Genomic DNA, 13,338 nt, shown 5'->3' on the forward strand with positions numbered 1-13,338 from the left:
CCTCTCTATATATGAATCGAACTGTGAAGTACCCAGTTCGAAAGCAGGCTCTAAGATTATCTCGAGTAGTGATGGCTCATCATTAGAATGTAGTAACAAGCAACAAGGCTCAAAACTCAAATTTGACAAGTAACCAGATTTCAGGAAATAACAGAGTAACCTGGTTTCAGGAAATCTCGAGTGCTAAAATCTCTTCACGTCTCTGTTTACCAATACATCTATGCTTCTACATGAACACTGTATAACAATAAAGCAGTTTCAGATGACACGTATAGACAAATTTTGGTTGGAATTGTTCTCCATAGGAGCGTCAGTGCCTTCAGCTACTTTACTGACTCGTAATGCTCTTTATTTCAGATGTACAGTGATCTGTGCATTAGTCCCAATTCTCGTACAAACTCCAGCTCTCCATGCGTGCCTCCAAATTTCCCTACAGATGCAAACAAGTATATCAGAAACTAACATGTAGCAAAAAATATATATTACTGCAGGTGGCACACACAGATGGCATGCAATCACAGCAGAAATCAGATTCCTGGCATCAATCAACTCTAATTCCATGATGATTCCAAGCAGAGTTAAACCTGCATGCTCGATTTCTTTATTTTGGGTAGATTACCAGCGTCTACATGCATGGCATATATATAAACTTAGGTAACAAAGGCACTCCGGATATAATAAAAGACATCCCTGTTCTTGAAAATATTACCAAGCTGCAGTTCATAGCTCTAAACAGAAATGTGCATACCATCGGTTCCAAGTCTTCAGAATATCTAGCTTGATGTGTTGACTCTGGATTTCCACCCTTTTGGGCACGGCGTGCATTGTCTTTTTCTTCATAAAAATCAAAATCATCCAGAATTAATGTTCCCTGAAGGTGATCCTTGAAAATTTTCAACATTTGCATACCTTGGGCCAACCCAATCTGCATAACAAGAAAAATATGATAATTGATAGAATGATCCAAAATTGTGCTATAACAAATTGTGCGATGAGAACTTTTGATGTCTATTTGATGAGGTCTTAAGACGAATTTATCTTAAACCTGCTAGTACCCTGCTTCAAAACATATACATTAATGCCTTTACTGCAGAATCACCAAAGAACCCACTTTGCTTTAATAAAACAGATGTTCTTAGCTTCTATGTGCTACAACAATAAGTCAATAAAAGTAAATAATTTCCTTTGTAACCTTTGTAACCTATTCTTCTCTTAGAGCAGATTTGGGATGGTACCTCTTGAGTGTCCCTACTAAAAGTAACTGGTCTGTTATCATTGTGTTCAAGAATTATATGTCTGAACAGACGATTTGGAATGTCCTTTATAATATGCCATATTATAGGGAAAAAGCCATTCCATTTATCTTCTTTCCAGAAATCCATGGTCTTCTTGAAATCAACAGGGCCTAACATTTCAGCCAACCCTACAAACTGTCCGCTGGTGTTAACCTGAAAAGGAAATAATGAGGAACATGCTTATTGAAATTCAAGTTTCTTTGAAAATAACATCCATTGGATTAAATAGATGTATTTTTGATTAAAAAGATCATCACTTATTCTAATGGCAAGCTGTCTGGGCTAGAATCAGGTTAAAATGATCCTCAAAGGAAATCAACTACACATTTGAAATAATGAACCAATTAATTCAGAAACCAAGCAAGTAAAAAGCAGAAATCATAAGAAAAATCATCAAAATATAGCATGCATCATTTTTTTTATGCTAGGTAGTAGCAAATAGCCAACTACAAGCACATTTCCTTTAATAGGTCCTCAAGACAATTTTGAGGAAATTAGTCCTAAAATGACACAGGTAATAAAGAATCAAGCATAACCACATACATGTCTTGATCAAATAAGTGTTCATGATGAGATGTTCATTACAACCTTTTGAGTTATATGTTTATGCAAAAATAAATCCTAAAACAAAGAGGCTGAAACAATGTTTATCTAAAGAAGCCTTTAGTAAGGTGCAAATTCAAAAGAAGAAAAATGCCCTGCAGCAGGTTGTCCATTGGAGTTGGATCCAAGGTTGTCAATCACTATAATCATTTACAACCATTCAACTAAAACTTTGTAGCTCAAGACAAAACCACTTGAATCCCCTCTTAGAAAAGCAGTGATGTCTCACTTAACAATCTTACTCGAATATTGATTTTATCAGATATTATGACCATTGACCTCCCAAAAAATACAAGGTAGGATAGCATAAACTCATTTACTCGTGCAGTTATGAACAGGCAGGAAGATAAATAATTAAAAGGAAACATTTGATCCTTACTGACCGAGAAGAATAGGAACACAGGACAGTTCTCCCCATTCTCTTTCATTAAAATTTGAGCTTCATGGTAAGCAGCGTCAAGTTTATCGTTTCCGTTTGCTGTACTTGCCCAAACGTTGTATTTGATACCTATATGAATATCGTCTTCACTATATGATTTTATCATGAAAAACTTGGCCTGTTTATACTGAACTGAAAAGTCGGATCTATTAATTTGATCCCTACAGACAAATGGACTTGAGATATCTTTCACACTGGATGAAGCTGAAGTATTATTGAATTTACTTGCTCTTGGCCCACGAACTTGGTCCTTTATATCCTCAGGATTTCTGTACCTATTATCTTTCATATTGGTCCTGTAGTGGATACTACTGTTTGCAACTCTGTTGATCATCCTATGTTTCATAAAAGCATGTTTGCTTGTGGTAACTTTGGCTTGCTCATTGGTATTAATCCTGGCAAAATTTTGTCTTGAGTGACCATTCCAATGAGAAGCACCTTGCTGGTACCTTGATGGTGCAGGTGCCTCAGCATCATGCCACCAATGACCAGAGTGCAGAGGAATCTTATATCGGTAACGCCAATTTGGAGACAGTGATGGGATCTCATCACCGTACTCCTGTCTTCTTGAGAACAATGGGGTTTGAGGATCATAGTGCCATTGGCTTAAGCGTGAAGGTAGCCTACTATGCTTCTTACTAGACAGAGAAGGGATCTCATCGCCATACTGCAGCCCTCTTGGTACCGAAGGGCCTCCATCATCAAAGTACCATTGACGTGAAATAAGATTGATCCCATCTACATAGTGAGGGGCTCTGGCATAATCGCCCAGCTGTTTCAACAAGAACTTGTCACGATGAAACATTTCCATATAGAAAAAGGTAAACTGTTATACATGCATCAGATTAAGAAAATACAGAGATAAATCTCCATTTAGTACAGTCAGAATGATCAACGGATATACCTCACTGCAATGTTCTACAGATTGACCACTGCGGCTTGAAAAGGCAGTAAATCGGTCTGATCTTCGGCAACAATGATCAGAATGATCTAAACCATTATCGAGTTCAACTTCTCCTGGATGCTTTCTCATGTGAGGAGCAGTGGCAGAATATGAAGCACGATAATCTGGCCTTGCACTGAGGGTGTTGGTTTTGGTTCTCATTTTCTCGAATGCATGCCCTAATGCGTCTGGGCTACTTGGTGGTGGTGGTGCTGCTTCTAATGCGGAAGAGTTTTCCCAAGAACAGCTTGAAGTAGGAAGGTGTGACTTCTGCCTATGACATTCTCTTCCCAGTGGCAAATGATCCTCAGAATATGCATGTGATCTAAGGTCAGTAACATAGTTGGACTCCTCAGGCCGTGTTTGATAATCCTGCAAGGGGAATTGTTCAAGTAGAGTCAAAGGGAGTTTAATATGGGCCCAATTGCATAATCGAATTAGCAACGTACATGTCTTGACACACAGTGCCCAAGTAACAATTTCATTCACTGATCTAACTAAACTACAGGTACGTCCGAGTAGTCTGGACATATGACATAGATAATGCGATTATTAAAGCAACATATTCAACAAGCAAACATATGTTTCACATGTGAATGTAGTTGTTTATGTTTTCATAAGACAAAATAATCTTTTGAGCTCATGCGAACAAGTTGAAATGTCCAAAGTCCAAACCCATTTCAGAACTAAATAGGTATATATTTTATTCAGTCTTATTGCTGAATTATTTGACACTTAAATCTCTAATTGGTTATCAGTTCATAATATGTAGTGTTAAACAAGATATCATAAGGGTGTAGTATTGTAAGTAAGAAAAAGGAAAGGGCGAATGTTATCAAGAGAAAGGATGCACCACACGTAACAAATCCCTTTTTGCCTGAGATAGCAAATGGCCATCCTCTTCAAACTTCATATTGCCCCCTACAGAATGAAAACCAGAATTGGCTGGAAAATAAAGACAGGCCCAACGTAACATTGTTCATGTAGAATTTGGTTTTCTTTGAAAAGGACCAGGACACATACATAATCGGTATGAAGAACCTGGATCTTGCTCGAAAACCACATCCTTCCTAATGGAAGTACAAGTATCAAATTCCGTTTCTGTTTCCCTTTCCATTTCTGGTGGATCAAAAACTTCCTGCATCTGTCAAGCAAAATACAAGAAGTAAATGTGAGAACTGATGAATAAACTGGTTAATCCAGACTGTGCTACTATTTCTCATTGATCAGAGGCCAACATTTAAGGTCAAAATATTAATATTCCATATGCTGAAGTCAGGGCTACTTTGGTAGAGCTCCTGCACCTAATCCTCTGAAGGAGTAGCTCCTCTAGTGGAGCAGAAGTAGTTCCTTAAGTCGTTTGGCAATATGCAAAAGAAACGATTGCGACAAGTACTACAGGTATGATTGAACCCACCAACCAAACTGGAAGCAATTCTGCAAACTTGCTACAGATGATAGAAAAGATCAAACAAAACTCACGCATTGCCGCGCAAGTTGATTACAAACAGGAACTACTACATGGGATTTGCACAAGCATGCACTGATCGATACAATCAACTTTAACAACCAAAAATGGGAGATCTGGGCATGGATGAAGAATGGTGGCATATTAAACAGATCTGAGCATGAACTTGCGGTGTCGATGTGATCTGCCAAAAGGAGAAGGCAACAGGCATGGATGACTCAGGTCTCAGGCAGGATTGTATACCGGTTCCTGTGATTGGTGTCTTGCAGTCAAATTCCATGCCGGGAGGTGAAAGGAGGATGCCAGGATCTGGCGGCCAAACCCTAGCCACATCTGCGTGCAAGAATTGAGAACCACGGGTGTGCGGAGCACAGAGATGGGTGTGAGGTGGGGAAACAAAGGGAGTTGCCAATGAGCATCATGTTTTTTCCGTTATGAGCCTCTAGTAAAAACACTTGTAAGCGCTTCCCCTGCTCCTCCAGTGAAGCGGCTTGTGTTTTTTATGGTGGACCCCCTCGAGAAGCAGCATGATGAGCAGGAGCTGAAGCTCTACCAAAGTGGGGCTCAATGTTGTCGCAGAGGATGGTCAGTTTTTGTTTCTTCCCAAAGCTGTCCGTCCGTGCACATGCATTTCATGCAATGGCTAGTCCTGTAGTTAGGGCCATATAACTTGTTTCCATGCAAGATCCACCAGATGTTTTATCAAGAAAAGACAATGTTTCAGTCAACAAAATGTAACATCTGCGGATTCCAGAAAATGGATAAATAAGGTGACTTTTCCCTCAAAATTCATGCATCAGATATATCTAATGAGCTATGGAAATCTCCACAAGAAAGCTACTTGACCCATAAGTTGTTATGGCTGCCTAAAGAAATTCCATTTGTGGATTTACGTGATTTTCCGGAGTACGGAACTAGAGAATTGTGAGAAGGAAATGGAGGGGCATAGATGGGGAATTGATTCAATACCGTCGACTACAGAGGCCATCACCCCACTGGTAAGCGATGCAGGGAGGATGGACAGACCTCAGGACAAATAAAACAGTTACTAGCAAATAGGTAGCCCTTTTGTAGAAGGTATCTTTTCTTTGGTCTTTTAATAAATATAAATGTAGCAGGTGTAACAGATTCTCTTACATGGCCAATATTAATTATGCATTCTCTTCCATAGTGCAACGGTTCCAACTTGGTCACTAGTAGTCAAGGCAGAAAAAGACAGGAAAGTCACACTTGTCCTTTGTGTTCTGCTCCATCCATATAAACACCAATGTATGCTGAAACCAGAATAAATAAAACAAAGTGTAACCAAATGGCACAATTTGTTCTCAGGTAACCACAATCCCGCAACAATTTTTTTTTACCGGGATACAAAGCGACAGCATTTCGTCTGGAAAATCCAGCATACTTCACAACTCCATTTGGTACCGGAAACTATTATGGGAACTAAAAGGGGAGGCGGGTTCAACTGAGCCCCCAAAAGGATTTTGAGAAAACAAATAAATGAATAAATTGCACATTTACCTCGGATACGAAGCCCTATGTCAACCGAGGATCCGAGATCGATCTTGCGCGCTGGAGGAAGAAAACCTAATAATCAAACAATGGAGGGATGATTCAGGGTTTTTGAGAAAAAACTGGAAGTTAGTAGGTAAAATACATGGTAGATCTGAATACAAACAGCATACGTTAGGGGTCTGGGTGTTCGATTTCGCACAGCAGGATAGGAAGGGAAAGGAACGGGCGTAAATACCCTAGTCGGCCGGCGAAGCGCCCGACGAAAGGCAGCGCCACTCGCCCTGTCGTCCGTCGTCGCCACGCCGAGAGAGAGACACGCCGGATGTTTTCTTTTGCACGTTGAACCGGCCTAGCCAACACAACGAAGCAAAAGCAGGAGCACGAGGCCCAATTTGGCCCAGCGCACGAGAAAGGCCCAGCCTAGCTTTGCTTCGCTGTGTTGCACGGCGTCAGCTCCCCCCGTCTCCTCCCTCCGCGCGACCGCGCTCCTGTGCAGGCGCACTCTGGCGGAGGCGGCCCTCGAGCAGGCCGAGCGGCAAGCCGGAGGACAGCGAGGCCCTCCACTCGCCTGGGGAGAGTACTGGAGAGAAGCAGTTAGGATTCCATGGAAGAAGGGGGCCCTCCACTCGTCCGGCGCCTGTTTTTTTTTTTGAGGGACATCGCCTGTTGGTTGGATTGGGATCAGGGAGAGACGGATGGGACCTGAGCAGCTGTGGTTGCTTGGATTCCAGGACTGGCAGGCGGGCCCTACAATACAGTGACTAACGGAGCATCGAACTACTGGCACCAATTAAATTAAGTTGATAAATTAGATTGGATCCATTTGCCCTGTTCGCTGTGCTGGTGCTGGAGACTGCTGCTGGAGTAGTGTGAGCGGAAAATACTATTGGCTGGTTTGTGGCTGGAGGCTGCTGCTGGAGTGGGGTAAGAGAAAAATGGCTGGCTGGAGGCTGCTGGAGCAGAACAAAGATTTGGTGTCAATTATTATCAACAAAAAGAAGCTAGGTTTATCAATATTGTAAGTGTATATACATGATGAGATAAAAGAGCAATGAATTGACATGGACATGCCGGCCTGGATGTCAGAGAGCTAATATACGCTGTGTTCGCTTGGCTGTGACCGATAGCTGGTGTTAATTTGTTATAAGAAAACTGTACTGCTGACTGGCTGGTAGCTGGTGGCTGGTGGCTGGTGCTGATTTAGTATGAGAGAACAGTACTGCTGGCTGGTTGGCTGACAAGCCAAACGAACACAGCGTATAGACGATACCTGATGGACAGGTGTCAGTAGGTGTCCATGGAAGCCTATCCTCATCATATGGTGGCCATACAAAATCACCCGGAAAAGAAAAAATGCTATGTTGGTTTCTAGTTCGTGCTAGTAGCAGCTAGACAGAAAGAAAGATAACAACTAGACGTATTTGACTCTGCGGCTAGAGAAATTTCGCGGTCTCGTTTTCTTCGCTGCTTGCTGGCTTTAATCCTTCCAATTGGATATAATCTTCACAGGCCAAAGAGGAGCGATCGAAGCTTGCTATTGACGCAAAACAATTACCATGGAGCTTGCCATTGCCGCTGCCAGCGGCAGCTTGGTCGTCACCGGCTTGAGGTGCAGGACGACAGGTTCTGCTGCTGCTGCGGATGTCGCATGGCGAGTGACTTCCACTGCCAGGCTTTGCAGGAGGGCGATGGCATCCGGGCGTGCAGCCAGGCTGATGGTATCACAGGTTTCACAGACATCATATCCACACCTTCAGCTTTACTGCATATGATCATTTTCTTCAACCGAAACCCTGCTCATCTGTCTGGATTGGAAGATGCAGAGGCTGATTTTTTTTTTCTTTCCCCTGCAGGTATCTGCAGCAGGTTGCAAGACATGCAAAGGAAAGGGTGCAGTAGAATGCCCAGGGTGCAAGGTACACACTCCTACTATCATGGGTATGCTGCCGTTGATTTTCCTTTCGACGTCTCTGACATTGCACAAAACGGAATTGGCTGATGTGATGCAGGGGACCGGCAAGAACAAGAAGAATGGAAACATTTTCGAGAGATGGAAGTAGGTCCCGAACATTATGCATTCTGCACTTCTACTGCATATCCCTTGTTAATCTTGTTGGGGTTCATGTGTGTTTATCCTGCTTGTTTCTTCAGGTGCTTCGACTGCCAAGGATTTGGGCTCAAGAGCTGCCCCAGCTGTGGCAAAGGCGGCCTCACACCCGAGCAGAGAGGGGAGAGATGATACGAGTGCCAGCAGGCATCCATGCATTCAGATTCAGCCTTGCACATTCAGACAGCGAATGCTTTACCCTACCGCCACTTGCTACAGTCTGGCCAAGTCTTTTAATCGTTATATCAACTACTAGTAGCAGGTGTTATTCATAGCCAGATCAGATGAGGATGAACAAATACAAAATCAGCCTGGTTAACTGTTTATTGTAAGTGTGTAAGCCGCTTGGCATAGATGCAAAACCGCATGCAGTACAGTTGCAAAAACATTGCTGACTGATTGCCAATCTGAATCTGGTTCGGTTCCTCCTCCCTGTCGCTCATCTAATCTTCTATCACAGACGAGTTGAACAATCAACGGTGAACAAGCTCATACAGAAGCAAAAATAATGAACGAACTCTTCTTCAGTAGGTGATTAAAGCATGACGATTCCACAAAAATTAAACGTCAACTAGCTACTACTATTCTTTCCAAGTCATTTGATGAATTATAGTACCATATTATCAACAACATATCAAATTCAAGCGACAACGAAAATTGTTACATGCACTACCAACTCAAATAAAAGGGTTTAGATCTGCTTGCTGTCATACCACACTATGACATACTCTGGTTGGTTGGTGGTATATATAACACCAGCAGATTGTATACAAGATACATCACTAACAGCAACGCAAATGCAGGCAGGAGCCAGGTAAAGAAGCAGCTGAACAGAGCACTGCTACTCTGGTGCCCAGACAAGCCCCACCCCACCACGAGCATAGGGCTCTATTGGCTTTGGCTCAGCAATTTGGAGTCGCAGGCCACAATTTTCACCTTGCCCACCTGCTCGGTGGTCTCCTCATTCTTGAACTGTGCATCCGTCAAGATGAAGGTCCACACATTGTCGCAGAACCTGTAGGTGTGCAGATGGCCCTGCAAATAAAAGAGACAAGGCATTAGCAACTGTACAAGGTGCCAGTGCAATGCAAGCACAATGACAAACATGCCAAATGAGGAGAAGCCCCCGGCCCAACTAGAACTGTGGAGCTTGGTGGTAAAATGCTAGCATTAAGCCTGGGAAACATCTCAACCATCATATCATCTCATGTAATCACCAAAACAACCTTTTTTTGATAAAGGGAAACTTTAAGCACCAAAACAACTAAATAGAAGATATCTATTATAGACTTCAGGATTACGTCCAACATGACGGAATGCTTAGGGCTCGTATGGAGGCATTAGGGAACGGGAAAAAAGTTGTTTTTGGATCCGCTCAATTATAACCACAACATGCAGCAGGAACGATCTCATGCATTGCAATTCCTGCATGAGATAAGCCCATTAACAGTTCAACACAAGGTTGCAAATTATATCCATGAAATGCCTACTGCAAGCAAGAAAATTTAGCAATCCAAATGCATGGACTGCAGCTCGGCCAGGGCAGCAATCAGGAACAGAAAAAAAATGCCAGGACTGTTGCACAAGCCCTATGCTTGTAAATTTAGAAATGTGTTAAAAGTTACGGTTGACCTAGTTTTTCCACCTATGAAATCTTCTATACCTTGAGACATTCTAAAAACAAAGGCAGGGACAGATTCAGGGAGGGCGCGGCAGCTGAAGTCTAAAAGGCTCTCATGTGGTTGTGCCCAAATATCATATTCACACCTTGCCATCATTTGCTATTCTTTTCCATAAATTCTAGTGTTCCCTTTTTTGTGCAATCTCAAGAACTCAGAACATCAAATGCAAGGCTTCAAGTACAACTTTAAAATCACCAATACTGAATACTGAGTATAGTCCTTAGTATGTGGAGGGGTCTATTTAAGCCACGCCTTTACCAAGATGTGGGCACAGAATCTAACTGACTAATTGCAACATGAGACAAAATATAGGTATATAATCGCCTAGAAAATTGAACATATTGATCATGCCTCAAAAGGATATAGCTACGCAAGAACACTCGTCCCAAATGAACAAGTTAAGTTGTGTGCAATGGAAAATCTACTCGGTATGCATGACTAGAGCATTAACATACCTTGATGTTAACCTTGCTCTTCACTTGGTTCTCCAGAGCATCCGTCATAGACTAAAACGAAATCCACAGAGGCACAGACAACCAGGGTTACAGGTTCCCCGTAGGAGATTAGGCACCAAAAGGGAATAAAGTAAACGTAATCCACGCGCAAGGAGATGGGCGCTTCACCTTGTCAAACTGGACGAGGACCTGGATGGCGAGCTCCGGGCTGAGGGTGCCGCTGGAGACCATCTCGTCGAGCGTCTCGGTGAGGCACATGCCGATGGTGGACCTCCGGTAGAGCTCGAAGGTGGCCATGGCCGCCGCCTGCAAGAGCACGCAAACGGCAGTCAGAACTCAGAAGAGAAGCAGGGTTTCCGATTTCCGTTCCCCTTTCGGGCGGACCCAGAGCAGGACATGGGCGTACACATGTACACCAGATAATTTTTGCAAACGAAATCGAAGTTAGTAGGTACTGTATTGTAACTGGATTCAGATCCGAACACAAATAGCTTTGTTAGGGTTTGGGGTGCTCCGTCTCGCACAGCAGAAGGAAATAGAAGGGGGCGTGGGGCATACCTGGAGGATGCTCGTCGCCGGCAAAGGGTCTGGACGAAGACGTGACAAATGGCGCCGCCGCTCGCCCAGTCGTCGCCGCCGCGAGGGAAGAAAGAGAAGGGAGGAGAGAGTCCGAGAGAAGGGAAAGGTTCCACTTCAACCGTTCAAGAAACAGAGGGAGGAGATAGATGAACCCGAGGCCCCGAGCCCTGACCCCTGAGCGAGCCTGCCACACCTATGTAGCATCACGGTCTAAAAATTTGACTGAGGTCTCGTTTGTTTAGATTCAAAATTTAAACTTTCAAAAATATCACATTGAATATTGCGCCACCTACATGAAGAATTAAACATAGTCAAAATAAAAAATTGACTGCACAGTTTGTTTGTAAATTGCCATACGAATCTAATGAGTCTAATTAGACACGAGTAAACACTAAAGTGCTACAGTAACATATACTATAATGATGAATTAATTAGGCTTAATAAGCTCGCCTCCTAGTTTTCAGGCGGATTATGTAATTTATTTTATAATTAATCTACGTTTAATACTTCAAATATATGCGAAAATATCCGATGCGACACTTCACACCATCTAAACAAGGCCTCTACTATTACCGAGATGTTCTTAATTTTTTCTAGACCACCACGGCAGGCTATTAATATTGGTCTAAGAATGGACAAACAGCATGCTAATATAATGGACACCCTTATTGTTGCTAAGGTCAAGATCGCGATAGCCAGCCCCGTGAAGAATGGATGGGAGGTTTTTTTTTAAGTATGGAGGATGGGAGGCATGTATAAAAGTGTTAAGAAATGTTAGAGGTCAAAATTTTATTTGTAAGGATTTTCAATGAGATGTTTTCACGTAAAATTTAACTATATGGTGATGATCTTTAAGTAGATAAGATTAAAAGATGCTTCACAGTATCACCAGGAGCAACACACAAGCAAATTTGCTAATATTATATCAAATAATTTCAGCAAAAGAAGTCTTATTCTACCTTTATGTTAAAAACATGCCCTGCAATATTTCAAATCATACAGTGGAGCAAAAAAAACTTATTGATGTATATTTTATATGCTAGCAATGTAACAACTAACATAAGATATAAATAAAATGCTAGATGACTATACATAAGACATATGAAATCTTTATTATCCATTCTTGAGAAGTTATTACCTAAAGAGGGATGGAATGTAATGAAGCATACTAAACTTTAGATAGAATCAACACGAGAAAAAACAATATGGAAGCTCATATAAGGGGAAGATTTGAAAAAACAATACACGTTATATACAACATATATATTAACATGTACATTTTATATCTAAAATATGTTATGTTTAAATTATATGATCATTTCATAACCATGTAAATAAACGATGACATGTGACTAATATTTATGTAATGATGCACAAAAGTCATAAGGAAAATAATCATAGCTGGTGAAATAATTAATATTTCAAATTGGTCATAATAACTTTTATTTAGAATATAATGAAGTATAAAAATATTTTTAGAGATTATGTATATCTAATTTTGAAAATCTAGGTCCGCTACTTCTTTTGGTACGATGCAATTTAGGACTGGACGGGTTGGCGAGAAAAGAAACAAAATTTATGGAATTCGGGCGCTACCCTCACCTCATGCTAACACGAGTTAAGGAAAAGATATTAGCAATCCATCGCAAAGAGCAAGCAAGTAGGCGAGGTAGGGTTCCTTACCGACTAACAGATAAAGAGATCAATCTGAGCTGTGCAGAGGTGTGGTATGGCTAGATCTCGTCGGAGCAACGTCGGGCGGAGGCGTGGCACAGACCGGAGAATGGAAGAGTGGAAGATGGGGAAGGAAGGAAGTCCGGTAGTCTGAGTTAGCAGAGGTCTACCACATCAAATCCATATCCACCACCCTTGCCTTGGGTTTGGGCACCACGGTCCAACCGATTATAAAGGTTGATCTCCAAACATCCAAAAACAAGTATGGAGCTCCCTTGTCACATCTTTCTACTATTTAAAATTGCTCTTGTTGCCTTGTGTATCTACTTCATTTGGCAAATTTGCTCTTGTTACAATTTCGAAATTTTAAGATGACCGATGGTAGCTTTAAATAGATGATGAAGCAAATGGGTCAACCTTAATGTTAAGTCCAAATTAATAGTTTGTGCATTATTTACTCCACCTTCATTCATAGTTTTGAACTTTTCTTTTACTATAGTTCCTTGCTATCTAAGAGGAGTACCTCTTTAAAATAGTGATAGGCGAGCATATTTAGTTTAGAAATGTTTCTGTAGATT

General features: G+C 41.7%; 3 protein-coding genes across 8 annotated transcripts; 1 reads left to right on the forward strand and 2 right to left on the reverse strand.

Moving 5' to 3' along the window:
• Window positions 1-105: 105 nt before the first annotated feature.
• LOC120667108 lies at window positions 106-6,985 on the reverse strand. Of its 5 annotated transcripts, none has more exons than XM_039947143.1 (10): window positions 6,499-6,924; window positions 6,270-6,335; window positions 5,886-6,022; window positions 4,304-4,424; window positions 4,134-4,201; window positions 3,242-3,652; window positions 2,282-3,109; window positions 1,236-1,448; window positions 749-925; window positions 106-430 (listed from the first exon to the last, which is right to left on the reverse strand). In XM_039947143.1, the coding sequence occupies exons 4-10, from the start codon at window positions 4,422-4,424 to the stop codon at window positions 377-379; spliced, it is 1,872 nt and encodes a 623-aa protein (XP_039803077.1). In that variant the 5' UTR covers window positions 5,886-6,022; window positions 6,270-6,335; window positions 6,499-6,924; the 3' UTR covers window positions 106-376. The 5 variants fall into 5 exon arrangements, with proteins under 5 accessions (XP_039803077.1, XP_039803080.1, XP_039803076.1 ...); XM_039947146.1 differs by having other exon boundaries at window positions 6,434-6,902; XM_039947142.1 differs by lacking the exon at window positions 5,886-6,022 and having other exon boundaries at window positions 6,499-6,985.
• A 604-nt stretch (window positions 6,986-7,589) lies between these two features.
• On the forward strand, window positions 7,590-8,798 carry LOC120667116 (protein PHOTOSYSTEM I ASSEMBLY 2, chloroplastic-like). Of its 2 annotated transcripts, none has more exons than XM_039947154.1 (4): window positions 7,590-7,981; window positions 8,117-8,179; window positions 8,273-8,319; window positions 8,415-8,798. In XM_039947154.1, exons 1-4 carry the CDS (start codon window positions 7,820-7,822, stop codon window positions 8,500-8,502), a joined length of 360 nt encoding a protein of 119 aa, XP_039803088.1. In that variant the 5' UTR covers window positions 7,590-7,819; the 3' UTR covers window positions 8,503-8,798. The 2 variants fall into 2 exon arrangements, with proteins under 2 accessions (XP_039803088.1, XP_039803087.1); XM_039947153.1 differs by having other exon boundaries at window positions 7,597-7,990.
• A 132-nt stretch (window positions 8,799-8,930) lies between these two features.
• Window positions 8,931-11,278, reverse strand: LOC120667117 (transcription initiation factor IIA subunit 2). The gene is made up of 4 exons (XM_039947155.1): window positions 11,066-11,278; window positions 10,676-10,813; window positions 10,508-10,558; window positions 8,931-9,405 (listed from the first exon to the last, which is right to left on the reverse strand). Exons 2-4 carry the CDS (start codon window positions 10,802-10,804, stop codon window positions 9,259-9,261), a joined length of 327 nt encoding a protein of 108 aa, XP_039803089.1. The 5' UTR covers window positions 10,805-10,813; window positions 11,066-11,278; the 3' UTR covers window positions 8,931-9,258.
• Window positions 11,279-13,338: the final 2,060 nt, after the last annotated feature.

The sequence above is a fragment of the Panicum virgatum genome, chromosome 3N (assembly GCF_016808335.1).
Source record: "Panicum virgatum strain AP13 chromosome 3N, P.virgatum_v5, whole genome shotgun sequence".
In the NCBI taxonomy this organism is placed as follows: Eukaryota; Viridiplantae; Streptophyta; class Magnoliopsida; order Poales; family Poaceae; genus Panicum; species Panicum virgatum.

Excerpts from the sequence above, each read along its gene's own strand:
- LOC120667108 (XM_039947142.1), bottom strand. The coding sequence starts at position 4,424 with ATGCAGGAAGTTTTTGATCCACCAGAAATGGAAAGGGAAACAGAAACG. Across the intron at positions 1,449-2,281 it reads CTGTGTTCCTATTCTTCTCG|GTTAACACCAGCGGACAGTT; the intron begins GTCAGTAAGGAT and ends TTTCCTTTTCAG. Across the intron at positions 431-748 it reads CTGAAGACTTGGAACCGATG|GGAAATTTGGAGGCACGCAT; the intron begins GTATGCACATTT and ends TTGCATCTGTAG.
- LOC120667117 (XM_039947155.1), bottom strand. The coding sequence starts at position 10,804 with ATGGCCACCTTCGAGCTCTACCGGAGGTCCACCATCGGCATGTGCCTC. Across the intron at positions 10,559-10,675 it reads TCCTCGTCCAGTTTGACAAG|TCTATGACGGATGCTCTGGA; the intron begins GTGAAGCGCCCA and ends ATTTCGTTTTAG. Across the intron at positions 9,406-10,507 it reads AGAGCAAGGTTAACATCAAG|GGCCATCTGCACACCTACAG; the intron begins GTATGTTAATGC and ends TTTTATTTGCAG.
- LOC120667116 (XM_039947153.1), top strand. The coding sequence starts at position 7,820 with ATGGAGCTTGCCATTGCCGCTGCCAGCGGCAGCTTGGTCGTCACCGGC. Across the intron at positions 7,991-8,116 it reads CCAGGCTGATGGTATCACAG|GTATCTGCAGCAGGTTGCAA; the intron begins GTTTCACAGACA and ends TTTCCCCTGCAG. Across the intron at positions 8,180-8,272 it reads TAGAATGCCCAGGGTGCAAG|GGGACCGGCAAGAACAAGAA; the intron begins GTACACACTCCT and ends GATGTGATGCAG.